The sequence below is a fragment of the Desmodus rotundus genome, chromosome 3, assembly GCF_022682495.2.
Source record: "Desmodus rotundus isolate HL8 chromosome 3, HLdesRot8A.1, whole genome shotgun sequence".
Classification (NCBI taxonomy): Eukaryota; Metazoa; Chordata; class Mammalia; order Chiroptera; family Phyllostomidae; genus Desmodus; species Desmodus rotundus.
In genome coordinates this window covers 192,936,896-192,958,168 of record NC_071389.1, presented here as the reverse complement: position 1 = coordinate 192,958,168, position 21,273 = coordinate 192,936,896, and the positions used below count along the sequence as shown (strand labels likewise).

Here is a 21,273-nt window from a genome sequence, read left to right as displayed (position 1 = left end):
CCCCTCTCACACTTTCTCAGTCCGCAGTGCCCGGGGATCTTGTCCAATTGCTGATTTGGTTTCATAGGTCATCGAAAAGGCCTGAAATTCTGCGTTTCTAACTACACCCCAGGGAAGCGCTCACGCTGCCTGCCAGTCCCAGATCCGACTTGGAGCAGCTCTTAGGCAAGAAACCCTTCCCTGAGTCCCTATGGCTCTCAAGTTCCAGTCCAGACTTTTACTGTGGCTTTGTGGCCCCGTGACTTGACCCCAGACTGTGTCCAGCCTTGGCCATTGTTTGCGTTGCTGGATGACCCCTGACCTACAAACATTAGTGCCATCGCCACGTATTTAATGGGGACAGTTTCAGTTTTGCAGGACTCAGATGTGGTTCAAATGGTAAATTTATGTTATGTACATTTTACAGCTGTTTTTAAATAGAGAAGGAGAATTGCATTTATCCAATTTTAAAAACATTGCTTGTGCCATGCATGCGTAGGCTGTGGTCATTCAGCTGCCCCAAATTCTGTTCCTCTCTCTTAAAATATTATTTTGGTCTACCTTCTGGACCAAGAGAAGGCACGGCCCTGGATCCTCAGGCCTGTCCAGGGGTTCCAAGACATGCTTCCCTTGCTCAGCCCATAAGCTCTCCTGGGTTTGAGAATTCAGACACCCACACTGTAGCCTGTTCGCCCAGATGAGGGTGGTGATGTTATAAATAATACTACCTTAAAAAAAGGAACGGAGGCAGAGTGTTTTGCTGAGCTGCTGCAGACCAACACTGCAGGCAGGAACCTGACCCCTGGGGTGGGGCCAAACAAAACTGCCAAAGTGGAGGGAGCTGCTGCTGACTTCCCTGGGGGCCCCGTGGGCAGAAGCCACCTTCAGGGAAAGCCTCAGCTAGAAGGTTCCATGGAGTTCAGAGTTCGCAAGGCACTCACCAGGAAATTGCCTCTGGGGGTGACGTTGAACTCCCTGGAGGTCACACCTAATGCTGTTCTACCCCAGGGCTGAGCACCCTTAGGAAGAGGGAGGGAGTTCCTACCAGAACTTCCTCCTTCTGTAGTGCACCCTCTACCGCAGAAGCTCAGCCTGGAGCCAGGGGCAAAGGAAAGATCAGGAGGGCCCATCCAGCTCCAAGGTCACATACCCTGCGATTGATTAATGGGCCCTGTACTCGAGGGTGGATTTGAAGCCGAGGAAGCACTGTGAGTGGACACCTGGCTCAGGGACAGAATCTTCATGGCCGTGAGTCTGGGAGTTCGTGGTACCATTCCCAAACTCTTCTCTACGTTTGGAATTACTCTGAAGTTTAAAAACTTCACTGAAACTGGACAAAATAAGATTTTGGAGAAAAAGCTGGGTTTTTTTTATGTTATGATTTGCATTGGACGCTAAAAGAAGATTTGATTTTAGACTTTGATTCTTTTGGACTTTAAAACAATTTGATTTCTTTGACCTTTTAACTCATGAGGACAGCACAATTTGATTTCAGACTAATTCCCTTAAACTTTAATTTGCAAAAAAATTGAATTTTAGTATTTATCCCTGGGACGTGTGCAATGGAAGGGGGTTTATGTGCAATGCGGGCTCTCTTCTCATTGGCCTTTTACTATTGGACTGTGTTTATATGTTTATGCTAAACCTTGATCTCATTGCAAAGCCTCTGAAGAGTTCTATTGGATGTGGCTTGATAGCATCTGGGATGGGAAATGGGAGAAGAGAGACCTTGGGGTTCGTTAATGTTCTGATCTGACCCATCTTGAAACCTCTTGGTGGCACATTGTACACTGGCCAGCAGCCGACCCAGCATGATTCACACAGCAGAAGTGACTGGTCCACAGGAGCAGCTGGGGGGAGCAGAGAGCGGGGCTGCTCTGAGGGATGGTTGATTGCCGCCTGTGGACCACGGACATAACGGGTAAGTTCAATGCATCATCAAACGAAGGTTGGGAAGTATTGGAAGGATACTTACTCCTCACTCCTGTGTCCATGTGGAAGAATTCCATCCAAGTAACACTCCTGGCCTCTCCCATTCTCTCACTCACCAACTCCAAGGAAGCATGAGCGGGTTATATGGTGGGAAGTTGGCCGGAGGGAACTGACATTGATTTGGGGTCCACTGGCCTGAGAGCACTGAGCATGCTGTGCCCCTAAGCTGGGCAGGCCTGGTTAACACAGTCCAATGTAGACAGGCCATGGGCCTAGGGCCATCTGATTCAGGAGTGGAGTATTAGCAAGCCCACCTGATCAGCCCACCGAAAGCTACTTCCTTCCACAACTTTACTCAGGCTGGTACTTTGATCTCTGCCTGCCTGCCTGCCTCCTGGCCTACTTCTTCACTGGTTCTAATCTTGGATGCGAGAAGAAGACATGCTGCTCATAGCCCCACACACCCCAACACATTGTCCAAGTTATCTTCATCTTTTGATTTCCTTTGTCTCCATTAGTGCTGTCTGATAGAATCGTAATGCAAGCCACATATGTCAGTATACATTCGATATCTTTTCTATAGTCACATTATACTTTACTTAAAGCAACATGTCATCATTTCAACTTGTGATTTAAATGATTATGAAAATTACTGGCCAAGATGGAGGCATAGGTAGACACACTGTGCCTCCTCGCACAACCAAAAGAAGGTCAACAACAAATTTAAAAACAAAAAACAACCAGAATTGACAGAAAATCGAACTGTAGGGAAATCCGACAACCAAGGAGTTAAAGAAGAAACATTCATCCAGATGGTAGGAGGGGCAGAGATGGGTGGAGAGGACTCACGGCAAGGAGGCGGCTGGTGGATCCAGCGAGGCAGTGGATTGTGAACCTTCCACTGTCCGCAATCGTGTGCAGATAAACCGGGAGGAACAAGTGGGGAGTGAGACAGACTGTGCAACCCAGAGTTCCAGCCCAGGGGAAATAAAGCCTCAAACCTCTGACTGTAAACACCTGTGGGGGTTGAGGCAGCAGTGGGAGAAACTCCCAGCCTCACAGGAGAGTTCACTGGAGAGACCCACAGGGGCCTAGAGCATGCACACACCCACCCTCCCAGGAATCAGCACCAGAGGGGCCCAATTTACTTGTGGATAGTGGGGGAAGTGACTGAAAACTGGCAGAGAGGTGAGCAAGTGGCACTGTTCCCACTCAGACCCCTCCCCCACATACAGCATCACAACACAGTGACATGGTTGCCCTGCCCTGGTGAACACCTAAGGCTCTGCTCCGTACTACGTAACAGGCACACACACACACACACACACACAAAAAAAAAAAAGCTGAAATGAAGGAACAGATCAAAGCTCCAGAAAAAATACAACTAAGTGACGAAGAGATAGCCAACCTATCAGATGCACAATTCTAAACACTGGTAATCAAGATGCTCACAGAATTGGTTGAATATGGTGCCAAAATAGAGGAAAAACTGAAAGCTGTGCTAAGTGAAATAAAGGAGAATGTACAGGGACCAACAGTGACAGGACGGAAACCAGGACTCAAATCAAAAGTGTGGACAAGAAGGAAGAAAGAAACATTCAACCAGAACATAATGAGGAAACAAGAATTCAAAAAAAATGAGGAGAGGCTTAGGAACCTCCAGGACATCTTTAAACGTTCCAACATCCGAATCATAGGGGTGCCAGAAGGAGAAGAGGAAGAGCAGGAAATTGAAAACTTATTTGAAAACATAATGAAAGAGAACTTCCCTAATCTGGCAAAGGAAATAGACTTCCAGGAAGTCCAGGAAGCTCAGAGAGTCCCAAAGAAGTTGGACCCAAAACGGACCATACCAAGACACATCATAATTACATTAGCCAAAATTAAAGATAAGGAGAGAATCTTACAAGCAGCAAGAGAAAAGGAGACAGTTACCTACAAAGGAGTTCCCATTAGACTATCAGCTGACTTCTCAAAAGAGACTTTACAGGCAAGAAAGGGCTGGAAAGAAGTATTCCAAGTCATGAAAGGCAAGGACCTACATCCAAGATTCCTCTATCCAGCAAAGCTTTCATTTAGAATGGAAGGGCAGATACAGTGCTTCCCAGACAAGGTCAAGTTAAAGGAGTTCATCATTACGAAGCCCTTATTATATGAAATGTTAAAGGGACTTACCTAAGAAAAAGAAGATAAAAAAATATGAACAGTAAAATGACAACAAACTCACACTTATTAACAACCAAACCCAAAACAAAAAGAAAAACAAAAACAAACTAAGCAAACAATTAGAACAGGAACAGATTCACAGAAATGGAGATCACATGGAGGGTTATCAGCGGGGGATTGGGAGGGGGGGAGAGGGAGAAAAGATACAGGGAATAAGCAGCATAAATGGTAAGTAGAGAATAGACAGGGGGAGGATAAGAATAGTATAGGAAATGTAGAAGCCAAAGAACTTATATGTACAACCCATAGACATGAACTAAAGGGGGGGAATGCGGGTTGGAGGGCATGTGCGGGGTGGAGGGGAATAAAGGGGAGAAAAAATGGGATAACTGTAATAGCATAATCAATAAAATATATTAAAAACATAAATGATTATGACAATTAGTGAGACATTTTGTATATGTTTTCATACTAAGCCCTTACAGTCTAGTGGGTCCTTTATACTCACCCCACATCTTAAACTGTTGCCACACTTGGAATTCTCTGTGGACACATGGCTACTGGCCACCACATTGAACAGCCCTGTTCTACGTGACCTTGGCCATCAGAGAGAGGAAGGCTTGTTTTGTCTGTGGTTTTGTGCAGCTGGACTGTAACCATGAATTAGGAATATCTCTGCCTGCCTCCCCATCACACCAATGTACTCATGTTTTATTTTGTTGAGAGACTGAGAAAGGGTCCAGGCAGCTTTGCAACACCCTTTCTTGGAACGTAAAACTGTGCACTGATGGGAACACAGCGGCCTTTTCATTTCCTTTGGATTGAAAGCGAGATTTTAGACCCAAGGGAGTGTGACTTACAGGTGACAACAACGTGTTTTTCATCACCAATTCAGGGCTACTTGAAGCTCACGGTTGGTGGGGGTGGACCGGGGCAAGCCAGAATGGCACATGGAGGTCCCCTGAGACACCTGTTGTATCCCGTACGCGAGCAGAAAATCAAATGGAGACGTGTGGAGTGCACTTAGATGGTACTTTATTTTTACCTGCGCAGGGGCGAACTCCCAGGGTGCCCGTTAAGGCTGCAAAGGGGAGTCGCGCCGAACGCTCACAGGCTAGCTCTTTTATACGGTGAGAAGCAAGCAAGCAAGTTACAAAAGTGGGAGTTGCGGCTATCTCTGCATAGCTCTGGGGTCAGGAGGAACTATCTGTCTGTCTCCTGTTGATAAGAACCATCTGTCTGTCCCACTTAATTTGTACCCTCAGTTTAAAGATAAGGGTCCAGACCCGAGATGAGTCTGGCACCCAAAGTTTTATGGCCCTCTAATTGGCTGTAACTCAGAATAAGCCCTCTGCAAATCACGTATTGTTTACCTTTACCCTTACTTTGGCCGACAATGTTGTTTCTCTCCCCTATCTATTCTGGTGACCTTCAAGAGGTTTTCTGCTTAGCAATGCTTAAAATTGGCTAGCCCTCTTTCCTAGCTCTCAACAACACCCAGGGCTCCTCAGGTGCTGATGAACCCGATAGCGAGGCTTCTCAACCTCCATCGGAGCCCACCCCCCTTCGCCAGCCACTGGGGTGTGCAGCGTGGTGACCGAGATCCCCAGTTTGCTTCTAGTGTAGGGGGGCAGGTCATGGGCAGGACTGTTGACCACCTGAGGTCACAGGAGTCGTCATGGGCGGGACAAATTCGCTGGCCACTTTGGAAGGTCTAACGCTCTGGAAAAGCCTCACACTGTGGTGCCTGTGGAATCGAGGGGCATCGGAGAGCAGATGGGCCCATTTTCATTGGCACATGTGCATCTCCCTCATCTCAGCGACATATACATGGCATCTGGGAAAGGGGGTTGTCTTCACAGAACTCTCTTCCGACTGACTGTGGTGGAGGGGTCTGCACCCCCTGGGGGCACCCAGGAAGAACCCCGCTGCACCCAGAAGGGAGAGGAGAACAGAGCGGATGATTCCAGCACCCTGAGTAGCTTGGAGAGTTCACGAGCTTTCCTTGGCTGGGGGTAGATTATAGTAGTGGGGAGATATGATGAGGTGAAGGCATTTGTCCGCCAGAATTCCAGGTGGTGTCGGACACGATGCTTCGGGGAAGCAGACCCTAGCACAGGGAGCAGTGTGGGCTTGGAGGCTGGCAGGGAGGGGGCCGGCAGAGGAGCTGCCTGGGCGGGGAGTCAGGGAGGCTGAGGGGCCAGAGACCGGGGAGGAGCAGTTAGTTCAAGAGCTGCTGCCCCCATGGAAGAGAGTCTGAGAAGGGGAGAAGCAGGGACAATGAACTCTCCCGCCTCCTCTGATAGGGGTTCAACTGCTTTATTAAGAACTTGAATTTCTGGCAAGGGGTTTTCTGCCAGACCCCCATTACTCTGAGTGGGGCACTGCAAGTCCGCACCCTGGTGGGCTTCATTCAGGTTACACTGACTTCATGGCTGAACAGACCAGAGCTCAGAAATGAGACCAGGCACATACGCGTCAGAGACGAGCCTCAAATCCCCATTCCCTAAGTCACTCTCGCCTTCTGTTCCCTCCCAGACACGGCACAAAACAAACACAACTCAAGCTTGACGACTCTCTAGTTTGTGCCGGGTGCTTTTATTGGTAGCGTTTATCGGGAACTCCGAGAACGCTCAGACACAGAGAGAACGCTGTGAAAAGTGGAGGGAGCTCTTTCCTTACAACATTTGTGACAAGTTACAACGAAGACAGGAGAACAGCGAAAGCAGAAAACACCGCGGCCTAGTGCGGGGTCACAGGCCTCCAAACCCTCTGGGCCAGAAGAGCGGCCGGCTGTGACCACGTAACGTGGAGAGTGGGGCTCTTTCCCTCCGCTTTTAAAATCTTTTTCAGATTTCCTATAATGTGCATTACAAATGTATGGGAAGGATGGGGGAAGAGTCCTCCTTTTCCTTCGTGAAGTCATTTTTTTCTAATTTTAGGTATCCCGGTTCAGGGACTCTGTTTTTAGGGAGGCATTCTAGTAATAATGCAACACGCTTTTTGCAAAGATACTCATTTTACCCCCATGTACGATGAGAAGTTTTCAACGACCTAAGAGCTCCTGCTGGGGAAGGGACAGCGCACCATCTGTCCAGGTTCATCTTCCAGCTTCTTGCTCAGTCCACAGACCTTATGGACCCCAGCAACCAGTGCAGGCAAGGGCACATGACCCAGCCCTAACCAACCAGAGTGCGTCTGGGATTTTTGCCCCGCCCCTTTCCAGGTGGGAGGCGCGCACCTGGGAGTGCTGAGGCCATCAGCCTGCACCTGGGGAATGCCTGTCTGGGAAATGAGGAGACCGGGACCTGATGACATCATCTTTATTCTCTGGTTCCAGACGCGGCTGAAGCCCTGTTGTACGCCCTGGGTTTTAATCACATGAGGCAATAAATTCCTTTTACTGCATAGGCCAGTTGACTTGATTTCGATAAAGTGATGACGAATACATGTCTAATTCAAAGACTACACGTACAGTGAAGAGAATAGTTTACAGCCTAAAGCACAACGCTCAGGAAAACAAAGCGGGGCCCCAAGTGGCAGCAGGTGTCGCTGGTGAACACAGCGTGCGGGGAAGTTGTGCGTCTGCAGGCAAACGGGTGCGGGGGAGTGCGGGGGAACGCAGGGGCTGAGGACAGACACCTCTTTTGTCTTGTCCGATGGGGGTGGGGGCGCGGGGGGGGGCAGCCAATGACAACTCCACAGAGCCAATCGGTGTGTTCACAGCCACCCACGAGAAGCACAGGAAGAAAATTCTATGGCAAATACAAACCGTCACCCTCCGAAGGGGCATGATCTCCACCCGGTTTTTTCCTTTCCAGAATTTCAAAAAACTATATTTCATATCAATGCATTATTGTCAAGGAAGCCACTAAAACATAAAGAACAACACAAAGCAAAGCAAAAAAAAAAAAGAAATCACATTATATAACCAATAATTAAAACATTTGAATAAAAGCAAGGCAAAAACCAAAAGAGCACATATTTCTAAGATCTGACATCCGGAGGAGTTCCCAGATCTTGGGTCTTGGGGGCCACGGGGGCAGAGCAGGTCCCAGAACCATTCTTGTATGTAAACCAGGGAGGAAGAGGGCAGAGAAGCACCACAGGTGAGTTGAAGAAGGAACCAGCCAGCACACCCTTACCAACAACAACCCCACCCACGGAGCGGCTGGGAAATGGAGCCGGGGCTGCGCTCCCAGAGGGACTGCCTAGCTGGACTCAGGCCCCAAATCTGGACAATGTTGTAATGACCCTCGGACTGGGCCTCAGCATTCTGTGCCCAAAAACTTTACAAAGATGCCGAGAAGATGCATTTTGCAAAGATGCAGTTACTGTGACTACTGGACTGAAAATTCAAAGCATTCAATATCCTGCATTGGGTCATCTGCACCCGCAGAAAAGCTCTCCTTCTGCGGATGGAAATGCCCCCCCTCTTTCTCACACACACCCAGTCTTTGACTCCCAGCAGTACGTTATGTGGGCCTCTGCCTGAGTCCATGACTGCAGAAGAGGTGTTCTCAGTGATCTCCAATCAACAATTGTTTCCCTCTCACTTTGAAAGGCCTTTTTATTCTCTGGGTGACACCCTCCACGTCAGGGACCCCACTGTCTTGTCATCAGCACTTAGTATAGAGCCCAGCATGACACAGTGATGCGGACTGACTGTGGGACAGAGTGAATGGGGTCAGAAGGAGCAAAGTGCCTGGGATAGCACCCCTCCCCCGCCTCGCCATTGTCACGAAGGAATGAGGGGCAGTGAGTCAGAGTGGCAATGGAGGAGAGGGGACAGACGGACCTTCACAACACTTCCTAACTGACAGTGCCCTGGGGACCCAGCAGGCCGCCCAGCTAGTGAGTCCCCAGGCCTTTCCTCTGCCAACCTCCCCCACCCCTACCCTGTCCCCTTTATTCCAACAGAGGCCCCGGGGCAGAGCCTGGCTTTGTCCTCACCTGTCAGCCAGAGTACTCCTTCCTTATACCATTGCCATTTTTCCTGCAAGAAACAAAAACACCCATCACAGGACAGCTCTGGGGGCTCCAGGGCCCGACGCTAGGGCGGATCCAGCCCAGCCCTGAAGTCAGGCTCCCCGGCCTTGTCATCCTGGCTCTACCCTACCTGGCCGGGGGACCTGGCCAGGTCACATAAGCTCCCTGTCGTGGTCAGCTCGGGCACTGTGACAGGGCACCACAGGCTGTTCTGCGGGAGCCTTCAACAGCAGGAAGGCATTTTCTGATGGTTCCAGAGGCTGCAGGGCCCAGGTCAAGGGGCCGGCCAGTTTGGTTCCTGGTCAGGACTCCCTTCCTGGCTTGCAGATGTCCCCCTTCTTGCTGTGGCCTCACGTGGCCTGTCAGGTGGGCCAGCTGAGGCTGAGGGAGACACCCCCCCCCCCCGTGCATTCCCTCCTTCTCCCGTAAGGGCACCGGTCCCATAGGGTTACGGCCCACCTCATTCCACCCCGATTGCCTCCCCAGAGTGTCATCTCTAAATAGTCACACTCAGGCGTAGAGCTTCAACATACGAACATTACGGGGACACATTTTAGTCCCTAACACTCCCTGCGGCTCAGTGTGCTCTTCTCTCCAACCAGGAAGACCCTCTTCCCGGCCCCTCAAGGGACATCAAGGAAGAAACAGCAGGCATGACCAGGTCTGTCAGGACCGGCTCCTCATCCCCAAGAGCCCCAGGTCCTCAGGACCATCCACAAAAACTTCACTCATACCATGGCTTCCTTAACACCCTTCCCGTAACCCCTGGGGTGCCCAGGCACCCCTGTTCCACCTCCTCAACCTCCAGCACCCACACCCCAAGGGAAGGCACAGGCTCACCTTCTGCTTGAGGCGCTCATAGAGCTTGGTGAGTTCTGTCAGCTCTCTCTGTATCTCCTGGGCCTTGGCCCTCAGCTCTTCTGCCAACTTTGTTGTTCTTCCCTCCTTCAGGTCCCTCACGTTCTTCATGAGGGCTCTCAAGTCCATGCCAAGGGCGAAGCAGGCCATCCCACTTTCCCGCAAGCGAGCAGTATACTTCATCACCATCGTTGTGCCTCCGAAGGCCCTCTGCACCTGCTTTTTCGTTTGGACGAGACTTGGCCAGCCATCAGGAGATGATCGGCAGCTGCGACCAGGCGCGGGTAGTTCTCGGCTATCTGAAAGGCATGGACGTTCTTCTCGATGTTCCTGACGTTTGCTCCAAACTTAAAGGCAAATTTTGCAACATTCATGGCCAAGTGTTGCTCAGTGTTAGGCACTTGGATGTTGGCCTGAGCTTGGATTTCTTTCTTGTGAAGGTATTCCAAAATGTCGGTGATGGCGCTGGCGGCCCCAGCTGCTGTCTCAAAACCCAGAGCATCAGCAGCAAGCATCAGGCTCGCTCCCGCTGTTGCTGGAGCGAGGACGAAACCCAGGATGCACATTACATCGGCGACGACATAGACACTGGTGGACACCATGCTGGCCTTGGTGAATGCTTTGTGGGCTTCATCTGTGTCATCCGCAAGGGCATGGAAGTTAGTGATGGCTGCTTCTACTTCCGCGTTATAGGTGGGAAACTCTTTCAAAAATAGTCTTTCTTCATCGGACAGATCTCTATCTTCTTGCTCCACATCTTCACCCAGAAGAATGTCATCCTTGTCCCTGTGGATGAGTGAAGTAAGGATTTGACCTCAACCTCCCATATGGGAAAGCCAGGTTCTTAGGCCCAGGTGGGGTCCGGATGTCCTCGCCACCCCAACTTTGAATCCCCCCTGCATGTCCCTAACACCTCCGGTACCTCCGACCTGACCGAGAATAGTCCCAGAGATTGCTGGGAGCTGCTGCTTCCTTGAAGAGAAGAAACACATAAGAGGGGCATCTAGAGGGGCACGTGGGACAAGCACAGCCTTGGCCAACGAGATGGAGAAAGGAGAGCAGTCCTCATGGACATCTGCTGTTCAGAGAGACTAGGGAACTGGTGTGGCAAGAGGCAGCGGGGAAGTGCTGAGATCCTAGGTGAGGTCAGGGACCTGGGACTGAAGGAGGGAGAGGTGTGGGCAGCAACACGTTGGAGAAGGAGGAGCCCTGGTGGGGGGCAGAGGTGGGAGTTCTGAGTACGTGGAGGTGAGTCAGAGGGAGGAGGCACCACATTGTAGAGTGCATCCTCCACTTTGATGGCCTTGACTTTGGCTCCCATGGGGAGTCTTTGCTTCTATCGGGAGTAGCACCCCGAGACAGCCAGGAGAAATGTGGTCACTAATGTTCTGAATGTTCTCCTGGGCACTTGGCCAGCTTTCCTTGGCCCCTCAAGCAGACAGGATTTGTCTTAATGGAAAAAGTCAAGGACCACGGGGCCCAAGCCCTTCCTCCCCCAACATCTCACAGTAGGAAGTATGAAGGGACCATTGCCAGCCCGGCTGAGTGTGTCCTTCACCGGAGAGCAGTAACCAGGGAAGAGCAAAGCCTACACCTTTGGGCACTTTCCTCGTGTACTTCCTTCAGGGTGAGACCAGGAGGCCGGGTAGGGGCAGCTTCCCTGCCTCAGAGAGGAGTGTCAGGGCTGAAATGAACCCCGGAGAGGATCTGAGCAGCCTGCTTTTATTTTCAGGGGGAGAAAATGGAAGCCCAGAGGGGGAAGGGGACTCGCCTACAGGAACGCGGCCACGGAGTCGGGGCTTTGAGTGGGGTGCCGACTGCAGGACCGTGAGTATGTCCAGTGCTCAGGAATTCCTCGCTGGGGCAAATATATGTACACATACCCTTTAGTATCTCTCTCTTCACACACACACTTCCTCAACGGAAAAGGCTGAAAACGAAATCTGCCACCAAGAAACCCTTTAGTGTGAATGAATGAACGAATGCATGAATATGAGCTCGTAATCAATTATCAGCTGCTGTAAATCGGTTTACCAAGCAGAAGGTTGCTGGGGGCTGCAGTGGGGAAGGGGGTGGGGCATGAGGGCGAGGAGGAAGACCGTGCTGAGGAACCTTGGCAGGTACCACCATCCAGCCCACCCTCACCTCTGCCTTTCCCTGGTGTGCAGGGACAGAGAAACAACAATAGATATGTATTTGCAAATATGGACAATACCGCTTTGCATGAATTCTAGGGTTTTGTCTTTAACGTGCTCAACAGCAAAGGTAAGCTTGGCGTCTTGTGTTTCTTAATTAAACCGAAGGCCTCCAATACAGACGCTCGGGCCACAGCCCATCCCGAGTTAGGCAGCCACGCCCCCTGACATAGTGTCAGATTGCAACCTGGTTCCACAAGGTAAACTCACAGTAGTTCACTCCGCCAACGTTCCTTGACTGTCCGCCTTGTGCTGGAGGCTGGTGATACTACGTCTGCTGACCCACAGAGAACTGGGCTTCATTCACGGATGCAGCAACAGCACAGGGCTTTCTTGGCGACTCGTGGGCCAAGAAGACTGAATTCCTGCTTCAAGTGCCTCGCAGAGGTGAGGCCCCCCGAGTGGGACAATTTATACCCTCAGGGTCCCGTTGCTCAATGTCACGCACCTAATTGGATCCTGACTTGTTCTCCAGAAGATTTAGTTTACCTTGTGGAGTATTTTTTCCCCCAGGAGAATATGCTTTCCTAAGTGGGAGACAGGCCCGCATCGTGACTGGTACCTTCGGAACACATTGGTTGCATATCTTTATAATACCGGAGCATTTCTGCAGAAGTAGCCCTTCCCCAGGGACAAAACCCTCTGAAGCACCTTTGCAAACCAACACCAGCCTTGCATTCTTACCTGAACCCTTGATCATTTTGTCCATGGGAGAATCAGCGGTGTCCCCGGAGCCCAATGGCTTTCTGGCTGGAAACATGAAAACAAGGTCACCGCAGGTGTCATGAAACCCTCTGAAATTCAAGTGCACAGGGACTCCAGGCGTGGGCCAGCAGAATGGTTGTGGAAAACGTCTAATGGGCTAAATATTCACAAACTACTGTTTCTCCATTGCACATGGAGGTGTAGCTGGGACACAGGCTGAAGTCTTCATCGGCCCTATAAATGCTGACACATATAACCACCAAGGGATGGCCACCCAGGTCAAGATGCAGAACAGAAGGTCCTGTGACTGCTGTCAGTCACTACTGTCCCCACCCCAAGGAAGCCCCTCTTCGGGCGTCTGTAACCACTGATCAGTTTGCCTGTTTTTGAACTTCGTATAAATGTTTCTAAAAATGATTGGTGTGCCGTATTTCATTATATAAATACACTATCACTTATTTATTCTTCTGTCAGTTGATAATGTTTGGGTTGTTTCCAGCCATTGGCTATTATAAACAAATTGATTATAATGATTAAAAGATGATCTTCATGGGGCAAGGCAACAATTTTTTCATATAACAATTTTCTTTTCTTTTTTTTATTGTTGTTCAAGTACAGTTGTCTTTATTCCCCGCCCCTGCTCTCCCCACCTCAGCCATCCCCACCTCCCACCCCTGATCCCACCCCAAAGCAACAATCTATAAGGCCCCCAAGTCCAAATTACATTCCCGTACCACACAACTATTATGAGAACTGCAAAAGGCCCTGTCCGAGCATACAGGTGGGGTCTGAAATCCATCCCAGACTCTTCTTGCCAAGTGGTGAGGCCTGGGGGCCAGGGAAGAGGGCCAGGGAAGGGGGCAGTGCCGTGTCTGTGTGGAGAGGGGACACTTTGACTGATTGATTATTGATAGATGGATAGATAGTTGCCATCCATTTGTAGAGCTATGTGTTCACACGGCTAACCCACTCGTGGGTAGGCCCTTTCTAATAAGCCCTAAGGTGCCCTATGGGCTATAGTTCCTTGATTAACTTATGTGTTAAAATGATCACTTGGGCTGGAAAACAGACTCCAGGTTTGCAAGAGAGGAAACAGGTGGACCTGTCAGGAAGCTACGCAGAGGTCGGAGCAAGAGGGACCCGCTGCTCGCAGCAGGTTGGTAGGAATTACGAGAACGACTGGATCTGAAGGAATCCACAGGGTTTGTCAGCGGCTGCGGTACGGGAGAGAGGAGAGTCAAGGACGTGCTGGGTCTGGGGCCTGAAGGGCTTTGACAGCGAGACCCCAGCTGCTAAGACGGGTAGAAGGTGTTCCAGGCGGGTACAGAGCTCAGTGTGGGGCGGGTTGGCTTTGACATAGCCGATTATACGTCCAAGTGACGTGGAGTCGGCTGCGGACAGGTGAGTCTGGTTCTGGCTGGAAGATTACATTTTGGAGGCATCCGTGTATAGAAAGTAGTTCAAGCCACAAAATTGCATGTGAGCCCTCGGGAGAGAGTAAAAGAAACCAAGGGGCGGGGGGTGGGGGGTGGGTCCAGGTCGGGGCCCCGGACACTCTAGCAGTTAAGCCAGGACAGAGAGGAGACGGCAGCTGGAGAGGCACCGGAGACTCAGCTGGAATGCTGGTGTGTGACGTGTCTGTGACGTGTGTCCTTGTGTGTCCAAGTGTCCTGGGTCCTTCTGATTTCTGTCCTCCCTCACAAAGACTTACTGGACTCTGCATTAGACTCCAATAGAAAGGCTGGGGTGGAGGAGCACTTGTCTTGGCAGAGTTGAGATGTCTCTGTTGCTGCGTTGTTCAAAAGTGTGCCTCTGCTCTTTCCCATGTCCAGAACGACAGGGTGTCTGGCTGGCGCCTCGCCCGGCTGGAGGAGGAGCCGACCTCCGAATCGGCATGGAGGCAGCGTGGCCGAGAGGGTCAGGGCTCTGCTCTGTCACTTACCCGTTCTGTGGTTTCAGGACCAATCTCTCAGTTTCCCTTTACTTTCCTGCGAAATAGCTGATAAAATGCCTATCTCAATAAAAATTATGGAACAGGACTTTCTGCATTTCTCATCATTATAAATGGGCTAAAAATCCCCTGTTAAAAGGAAAAGACTCATAGATTGTGTCAGAAAGCAAAATCCACTACTTGCACTTCTCACAAGAGACACATGAAACAGAGTGACTCAGAAGTTGCAACTGCGAGGAAGGCCGGGAGCTGGCTGTGTCTAGCAGATGTCTAGCACCGGGCAGCGCCAGGGGCCCTGGTGACGGAACTGTCCTGGGCAAAGGTGATGGCAGGGAGCTCCTTGGTCGGAACAGGTCCCCTCCCCATTGGCCTCCAATGGAGGCCATCAATGGAATTGATGGCGGGATTAGCAATGTTACTTCCTTTGAGACCTCCTATTTCCTTTAAAGATTTTATTTACTTATTTTTAGAGAGAGGGGAAGGGAGGGAGAAAGAGAGGAAGAGAATCATCAATGTGTGGTTGCCTCTCAAGCGCCTCCGACTGGGGACCTGGACCACAACCCAGGCATGTGCCCTAGACTGGGAATCGAACCAGCGACCCTTTGGTTTGCAGGCTGGCGGTCAATCTACTGAGCTACACCAGTCCGGGCTTGTGTGCCTGCTTGGGGCAACTTTGGTCCCCTGTGATCTCCAACAGCTCCTCCCCCACAAGCAACTCCCTCCCCACACAGTCTAAGTAAGGAAACAAAACACCCTGGGGGCTTGGCTTTGCACTTTCAAGACAAGCCCCCCAGCCTCTCCTACAAAGATGGCACCCCTAAACCTCTCTGTGGAGAACTTCTAGGGAAATGCCTGTGGCCTACAAGTCTCCCACATGTAGGGGCCAGGCCCTCTGCCTTCAGGGCCCTCGGTCCCTGGCCATGCCAGGCAGGGGAGATGCCATTTGGGGGGTCACACCACACTCTTAATCAGGTTTTCATTTAAATTTCAAGTGGTCTATGAGGGAAAGATTTTTGTCCTGATGGATCAGTAAAAAATGTGAACTTTAGACCTTTCACAGGCTCACAAAGTTAATAACTGGCAGGACAGAGATTTGAACCCCTGGCCAGCCCTGACAAACAGCTCCTGTTTTGTAGCCAACCCTTGGGGAACATCATCCTTTGGGGGGCCCAAAGCAGTCTCCCCTCCTTTGTTGCGTCCTATCTGTTCTCACTGCAGCCTCAGGTCCGGAGCGAGAGGAAGGTTCCCGTCCACGTCTTCTGTCCTCGCCTGTCTGGGGGCCTCTGGTCCAGCAGGAAGGAGACTGTGAGCAGCCAGGCTGCAGAGGACAAAGAAAAGTGCGGAGTCCCCAGCCGGTGTGGCTGGCCAGAGCCTAGTCCCGAGCGCTGCTGCTCTGCTCTGAGCAGCAATATATGCCGTGAGGGGTTGTGAAACTGGGTTCTGGTTATGCACTGCAGGCACCTAAATGCCAACGCCAGCAGCACCAGCTGCTCTGGGAAAACAGGGCTTTCTGAGAAAGGCCTTCTACTTTTGCTTTTCTTTTTGCTTCTTTGTCTAGCAGATGGCAGAGGGAGTGGGACGGAGAAACCAAAGTCAGAGGGCTGGGAGGGACAAGTGGTCGCTGGTCACGCAAGGACACTGAGGTTGAGCACAGCACACGGAGCCTCAGCCTGGATTCCCCGTCTGTGAAATGGGTATTAAAGAGGCTCCGGTGGCAGAGAGCTGCGGCGAGGAGCCGTGAGCCAGCCGCGCGGTGCCCCGTGTGCCGCGAGCACTCGACGATCCCACCGTGCACAGCTGTAAGCACTGCCGTCCTGCCTCTGTCCTACCCTCCGAGGTGGCGACACTGAAGCTCGGATGCCTCTTGTCTGAATTGTGAAATGTTAAATGCTCTGAAAACACAAGCTTTTTTCCATACTTTAGTGAGTGGTAAAACTTGACCTGAATTGGTGCAATTTCAGTTTTGATGTATCCTACTTAATTAGAATATTCATTGCTTCACTGCAGAAATATTAACTGTGTTTGGCTAAGGAGGGCCGCTCAGATGTCCTGTAGTGTATAGCATCTGCACCTGCCCCAAATCCCTGAAGTCGGAGCCTCTGAAACACACCTGGCCCTCACGATTTGAGAGACACCACTGTGGTCCTCACGCGCCCATTTTGCAGACGAGGAATATGAGACCTCAGGTTGGTTGGTGACGTGCTGGTGTTCCTGCAGCTGAGGAATGGCAGAGCCAGTTCTGGACAAGAGCCGAGTCTGTGGGGGTGAGCCGATCACGCAGTCAGGGGCCGACACTTGTGTGTGTGTGCAAGCTGAGATGGGTGCCATGTGGTTCGTTCAGAGTTACACGCCCGCAAGTCCCCACTTCTCTCTGGCCCAACCTGAGGCCACACAGGGGCTGTTGCTTTGCAGGAGGTGTGGCCCACTCAGCCAGTCTTGGCTCTGCAGGGGGTGGGGGCTGACTGACATGTCCCCCTCCCCAGGCACTGTGAGCAGGAATGACAGGTGGGTGGGCCACGGGGCTGGGATTCATAGACACCAGCACCCGGCCTCCCGCACTTGGGGACGCTCTGAACAGAGGTTGTCCCCCCAGTGGAGTTGGCCAGCCAGGCAGCCATGCCATCTGGGCCTCCCTGCCGGCTTTCCTCAGTCCTGGGAGCCTCAGGGACCAGGCCGGCCACTGGACTAGGGCTGCTGTTTACCACACCTGCTTTCGTGAAAGAAAAGCCCCCAGAGATGTGGGTGAGAAAAATCCTCTGCCCCACGAGGGATGGATGGCGGTGCTGTTTGCCCAACAATGTGAATGTGCTTAACGCCATGAACTGTGCACTTAAAACTGGTGACGGTGGTGCCCTGGCCTGCTAGCTCAGGTGGTGAGAGTGTCGTCCTTCTACAGCAAGGTCGTGGGTTCGATCCCCAGTCAGGGCACACACAAGAAGCAACCGATGAGTGCATCAATAAGTGGAACAACAAATCAGTGTTTCTCCCTCCCTTCATCTGTCTCTCTCCAAATTTAATAAGTAATTTTTTAAATGGTGAAGCTGGCAAGTTTTATGTGCATCTCCCATAGAACATGCTGCTGCTCTTTGCTCTCTGAGGTCTTTTGTTAGGTGAAGGTTGAGGCTGCAGGCAGCAGGAGGTCAGCACAGCGAAGAAGCCAGCTATGCTCAGAGCAGGGCGCTTTAGAGTGGTTACAGCAATACCAGCTGGGTCTCAGTATCCACAGGCCTGGAAGTGCTGGGACCCTGGCAGCTCTCTCGCGAAACCGGCTCAGCGGTTCAGGTCAGGAGGGAGGGAGAAGGGTCCTGGAGGAACGTTCGCACCCTGACATTTGTGGATTCCGGAGTCTCTTTGCTTCTCCCTGCCCAGGTCAGTTAGGGACAGGGCTGTGTGCCTGGAGAGCATGACTTGCCAAATGGGGCGCAGCTGCCCCCTCCCCCGACTGCTTTGCCTGGAAGCAGCCCTGCAATTCAGAAATTGGAATTCTGCAGGCGGAGTGGAGCCGGAGGGAGGGCACTGAACTTGGCCCCTGATCGCTGGGTCCTGGGCCCCTGCCCTTTGTCTTAACAATCCTGCAGCACTATTGCACCCACTCCCAGTGGTCCGGAAGGGCTGGGTGAGTTTCTCTTCACGTGGTAAAGACCACCATCCACTCTGGCCATCCTTCTCATTTTTATACACACCGGACGCGCCTTTCACGGGAGATTTGAGAGACTCTTGACGGGATGTTCCCCTTCTCTCTCCTGCCCGAGTTTAAAAAGAACTATTTTTGTGATTGTGGGGATGGGGGATGGGAACTGCCACGGGCAGAACCTGAGGCGTGGAGCCCTGTGCTGGGAACAGATGATTCTGTACCCGATTCCATCGTTCGGTTCCTTTCCTCACAGGACCAAGCAAGTCTCTGCTGCCGCGGGCGCCGGCCATCTAACTCAACGCTGAGACAGTGTCGGATGCCACCGGCTAAGGGCTCAGTCCTGCAAGATGCCCGAACCTCAGACGCAGATCTCGAGTCCAGGTGTCGCCTGCGAGGTTTCGGCGACCTCATCTGTGGGTTCGGGGAAGTTGCTAGAGTAGCTCAAACAGTGCACAGAACTCAGGGAAACGTCTTACTTCCTGGGTGACCAGCTCATTATAAAGGACACGACTCGGAGCAGCAGATGGAAGAGATGTAAGGCATGGGGAAGGGCCTGGAGCCCCGGCGCCCGCTCCAGGGCCCCACTCTCCCAGCAGCACCTCCCTGTGTTCACCAACCGGAAGCTCTCTGAACCCCATCCTTTTGGGGGTTTGCGGAGGCTTCATCGCACAGATATGGTTGATTACATCAACGACCCTTAGCGATTGAACTTAAATCTCCAGCTGCTTGCTCCTCCCCAGGAGGTGGTGAGGGGCAGGACTGAAATATCCAACCTCTAATCACCTGGTTGGCTCCACCGGCAACCAGCCCCCACCCTCGGGTGAGGTAGCAACATTCCAAAAGTTACCTTCTTAACACAAGACACCTTTATTGCTCTCATCCCTGAGGAAAGTCCAAGGGTTTTTGGTGCTCTGTGCAAGGAACAGTGTCAAAGACCAAATATAGATATTTCTTTTTCTAAACCACAGTATCACAGAATGCTTCCTGTTTGGTCTCATCTCATCTCCTGGTTGAACGGTACTGGTTAGAAGAGAGAATCTTTTAGCAACGAAGAGCTCGGGCTAAAAGTCATATGAATTCGATCCCAGTAGGCATTTGGCTTTATTTGTAGCCTGAGCTTTGGTCCGTGGTCCCCACGGACCAAGCACAACGACAAGAGCCACCTCTGCTGATCTTACTGTGGGCTCCGCGACACGGGCTTTATGTGCGTAGGTCGACCCTTTAACCGCCCCAGGAGGTCAGTCTGCTGTGGCCCCGTTTCACCACCGCCGAGAGCCGTGAGACTGGGAGAAGCAGATGGCATGCCCGAGGCCACACGCACAGCCATGGGCAGAGCTGGGGCCAGAGCCCAGGTGGCTGGGCCCGGAGGCCAGACCCTGAATCGCTGTGCTCCGCAGCCCGGCCTCTAGCCCTGAGGGTTACAGGTGGATTCATCTGTTGAAATTCTATGCGCTGTACGCTGACTGATGTGGCTCAGTTGGTTGGGCATCGCCCCAGAAATCAAAGGCTCACCTGTTCGATTCCTGGCCAGGTCCCCAGTTAGGACCTAGGATTGGTGAGAGGCAACCAATCAATGTTTCTCTCCCTCCCTTCCTTTCTAAGAATAAAGAAAGAAAATCTTTTTAAAAAGTAAAAAATAAAGCACATGCTCTGTTCTCTGGCTCTCTCCAAAGAGGACAAGAGTCGTCTCCTTGAAAAACAGGGACCCCAAGGTCAGGGGGAACCTCGTTCCCCTCTGGTCTCCATGGTCTCCAGAGCTGCCCCTGGCCTCTATGGAGAAGGAGATGGGAGCATAGACCCCGGGGCAGGAGACACGGGGACTCCACCAGAGCCAGAGCAGGCAGCCAAGGCCCCAGGCATGCAGCCAGCAGGAAAAGGATCCCCCCCCACCCCGTCATGTTCTCGGCCATTCTGTGCAGGAAGGGCGGGCTCCCCCAAGCCCAGATGGGGTCCAGATGGTTTTTCACTGAAGACTTTCCCAGAGAATCTTGGGGACCCGGGGCAGCATGGGCTGGGACAGAGCTCCCGCCCAGTGTCAGGAGAGCAGGCTGTCCCTTGGCTGCCCTGCGGGGTCCTGAGCAAATCCCTTCTCCCCTGGGCCTGCGTTCCTCCATCGTAGAGAAACATTGCGTTGGCTGGTGGCCCCAACATGCTGCATCCGCGTCCTCACTTCGGGCACCCGTGAACATGAACTTCTTTGGAAACAGGGTCTTTGCTGATGTCATTACGTTAAGGATCTCAAGATAAGGTCATCCCGGATTTAGGGTGGCCCTAAACCCATGGACAGTGTCCTTAGAAGAGACAGAAGAGCAGAGACAGAGGCCCACAGAGGGGGCAGCCGTGTGAAGTTGGAGGCGGAGATTGGAGAGGTGCAGCCACAAGCCCCAGGCACGTTCCCCCGAGGCCTGCAGCTCAGCCAACAACAGAATGGGACCCTAGACCCTCGGGAAGCAGTGCTAAGTATGTTACATCCTCGTAAGCTGCGCACTTTACAGTTTACAAAGCACTTCTCCGTCCATTGTGCACCTGGCCCCGGCCGGTAGGTGCTTCCTTATTCAACAAGTATTCACCAAGCACCTCCTGCTTAAGGGGTCGGGAGGCCGAATGAGCCCAGGCTTATTATACAGGACGCAGAGCCAGCGCAGCAGGCGCTCTCACGGTGTGGTGCTGAGTGGGCAGGTGCCGCTGCCATTGTCAGCGTGAGCTTGGCCGTGTGCCAGGCGATGGGAGTACAAGACTGACGGGGGCCGGCGGGCCTCCCAGTCCATCAGTTTCACACTTGTTGTGTAACAGTCAAAATCTAGCCGTTTCAACTCAGTTGTTTTTTTTTTTAAGTGGTTTCTCTTTTAAAACATGGTTTCTTT

At 51.9% G+C, this 21,273-nt stretch overlaps 1 protein-coding gene across 1 annotated transcript; it reads right to left on the bottom strand.

The window, feature by feature from the left end:
* Positions 1 to 9,218: 9,218 nt before the first annotated feature.
* Positions 9,219 to 20,634, bottom strand: APOL6 (apolipoprotein L6). The gene is given in 6 exon segments (XM_053919804.1): positions 9,219 to 9,326; positions 9,907 to 10,148; positions 10,151 to 10,710; positions 12,771 to 12,798; positions 14,536 to 14,706; positions 20,580 to 20,634. Coding segments are annotated over 6 exon segments (1,164 nt in total).
* Between the last annotated feature and the right edge of the window lie 639 nt (positions 20,635 to 21,273).